We start from the raw sequence: 2,582 nt of genomic DNA on the forward strand, positions 1-2,582 counted from the left end.
TCTCTAAGAACTAGGCGGCCAGGAGGCTGGTTCTGGGGCGCAGGTGACACTGTGGCCACCCATGTGCCCGCACGGGTCTCCTGGGCAGGCAGACCGCCTCTCTGGTCCCAGGCCAGGGCAGAGCCAATCTCAGGCCGTCTCCCTGCACCCAGGAGGGACAGGAGTCAAAAGAAGTCACCCAGAAGAAAAGGGTGACTGGGCCTTTGTCCAATCTCCCGGCTTCCCCGCGATCCAGACGCCCCACGTGGGGCCGCGGGAAAGTCCTAGGGAGGCGGCTCTGGGCCTGAGCACTTCCCGGGGATCTTGGGCGGGCCGAGTTTCCTTGGTGGTGCCTCACCTCTGACCTCATCACTGATGGCAAGAATAACAGAGGTAGCGGCTCCTGCCAGGGAGCGCTGTGGGCTGCTGAGCTCCGGGCCCAGCTGCCGGGGAGGACCAGGGCCGGCTGCAGCCTGGGGTCTCACCCCACCCTCCCGACGCCCGGCCGGCCGAGGTGGGTGCTCACCGGGGTGGGGGGACAGAGCTTCTCGTAGTAGCTGGCAATCATGGCCAAGGGGTTCCTGAGCTTGGTGAGGCTGCCCCGCAGGCCTTGCTGGAACAGCTTCAGGCGGGTCTGCAGGCACGTCGGCTCCTGTGGAAGGCGTCCGTGCCCCAGTGAGCAGAAGCTGAGGGAGGGCCTGCGTGGCACAGGCCACCCTCCCGTCCCCAGCCCCAGGGGTGGGGTCACCAAGCGGCGCAGGACTCCTGACCAGTCTCAGGCAGGTCTGTCCTCTTTCCTGCCTGGCTCAGACACTACCTAGTGACACAGCCACCTTCCCCTGGCACCTTAAGAGAGCCCAGCCCCCAGGGTAGAAGGTGCTCTCACTCTGCCATTCCAGGAGAAGGGGCGGGCTGGGGCGGGGCACCTGCGACCTGCCACCAGAGCAGAGCAGGTGCTCCTGAAACCTACCGTGTGGCTCCTGTCTCCACAGGGCTTGGGCTCAAGGGACTGAAGCCCACAGTCCTGTCTCACAGCGTGACCCCTGCTTCCCCACCTGACCCCTGGCGACCCCTGGGGATGGAACCCAGGGGCATCGTACCTCCGAGTCACAACCCAGCCCTATTTTTTAGTCTTTTCTTTTTTTAATTTTTGAAACAGGGTCTCACTGAGTTGCGAAGGGCCTGGCTAAGTAGCTGAGGCCGTCCGCGAACCGCGATCCTCCCTTCTCAGCCTCCTGAGTGCTGGGATTATCCACGCCCAGCTGACCGTCTTTGGATGCTAGGTCTGCCCGCCCCCACAGCTTCTCAGCTAAAGGAGCCCCTGTGCCTGCCACAGAAGCGTGGCCTCTTAAGCACCCAGAAGCCGTCCCCTCCTGCTGGGGATACCCCCTGGGGGTCCATCAAGAGTACCAGACAGAAGCATCTTACCTGGAAGTCGAACACTTCTGAGACAACTGGTACTGTTTCATTCTGTAGAGAAGAAAAGTTCGCATATGTCAAGCTGACAGGCAGGCAGATCGGCCGGCGGGGCCGGGGCATCCTGGCCCCTCCCTCACTCACCATCATAGCCTCTGTGTCCTCACTGTTGTGCAGGATGCTCCGGGCTTCTTTGATGACCTCTGTCAAGCAGAGCCAAGTGACAGGGCTGGGCGAGCGGACGGGTGCGGAGATGCTGCAAACCACAGTGGCCAGCAGAAGCAGGCTCGGCAGCCACATCCTCCTGAGGGCTTTAGCCTTTCTCTCTGAGTACTGGGCTCACTGGCAAAAGGGCCCTTATATACACAGTTAGAGGAAATGATTAATGGTGACCACAGAACGCCAGGGGGGGCGGGGGAACTACCTGAACTGTGGAATCTCCTGGCCCTTATCAGCTACCCACGGGAACAGCCAGCCCTCCCCAGGTGGTCAGGCTTGGGGGTTTTCATTAAATGAGCCCTTCCAAGAACCCACAGCCCACCTGCCCACCTCCTGCGCTCCCTCCAGCCCTGCCTGAGCAGCGTGGCTGGCCCCAGGCTGCCCCTCCTTTGGCGGGCCTCGGGACACACACTGAACTTCCTGGCCTGGAGTGGCCGGGGTGGGGCTTGGGAGACACCAGCTTGGACTCCTACTCCCGGGCTCCCCATCCTGCCTGTTGTCTCAGGAGGGCCTCTGGCAAGGTCTGTCCCCCTGGTGGCCCGTTCCAGCCCTGGCCTTCCCCTGCCCCTCCCAGCCTTCTCTGGCCAGCATGAGATGTTAGTGGGAGCTCTCACCAGCCTCTCTCGTGCCCAGTTAGAGACCAGGAAGACGGAGCAGTCGTATCCTACACCCTCAGCACTTTGGTTTGGTTTTGAAACGGGGTCCCTCTCAGTTTAGAGTCTCATTAAGTCGCCGAGGCTAGTCTCAAACCTGCGATCCTCCCTTCGCCTTCCAAAACTCGTGTTCTTTCATGGCAAGATTCTGTTTCCCAGCAACCACCCTGCCCTGTTCAACCTGAACGCTGCAGAAAGGGGCTGGGGATCCCGTAAGTCAGGGCCTGAGCTTGACTCCCGGCTCCAGAGCAGTGAGGCCCCTGGAGGTGGGGCCCCCTCGGCCACCTGTAGCCCCGGCAGCACCAGGTGCCTTGT

General features: G+C 62.0%; 1 protein-coding gene across 1 annotated transcript; it reads right to left on the reverse strand.

Moving 5' to 3' along the window:
* Positions 1 to 263: 263 nt before the first annotated feature.
* Positions 264 to 1,695, reverse strand: CSF2 (colony stimulating factor 2; the record flags this gene model as incomplete). The annotated part of the gene is made up of 4 exons (XM_080699360.1): positions 264 to 422; positions 506 to 631; positions 1,408 to 1,449; positions 1,540 to 1,695. 4 exons carry the CDS (start codon positions 1,693 to 1,695, stop codon positions 264 to 266), a joined length of 483 nt encoding a protein of 160 aa, XP_080555486.1.
* Between the last annotated feature and the right edge of the window lie 887 nt (positions 1,696 to 2,582).

The sequence above is a fragment of the Muscardinus avellanarius genome (genome assembly GCF_963383645.1).
Source record: "Muscardinus avellanarius genome assembly, chromosome: 7".
In the NCBI taxonomy this organism is placed as follows: domain Eukaryota; kingdom Metazoa; phylum Chordata; class Mammalia; order Rodentia; family Gliridae; genus Muscardinus; species Muscardinus avellanarius.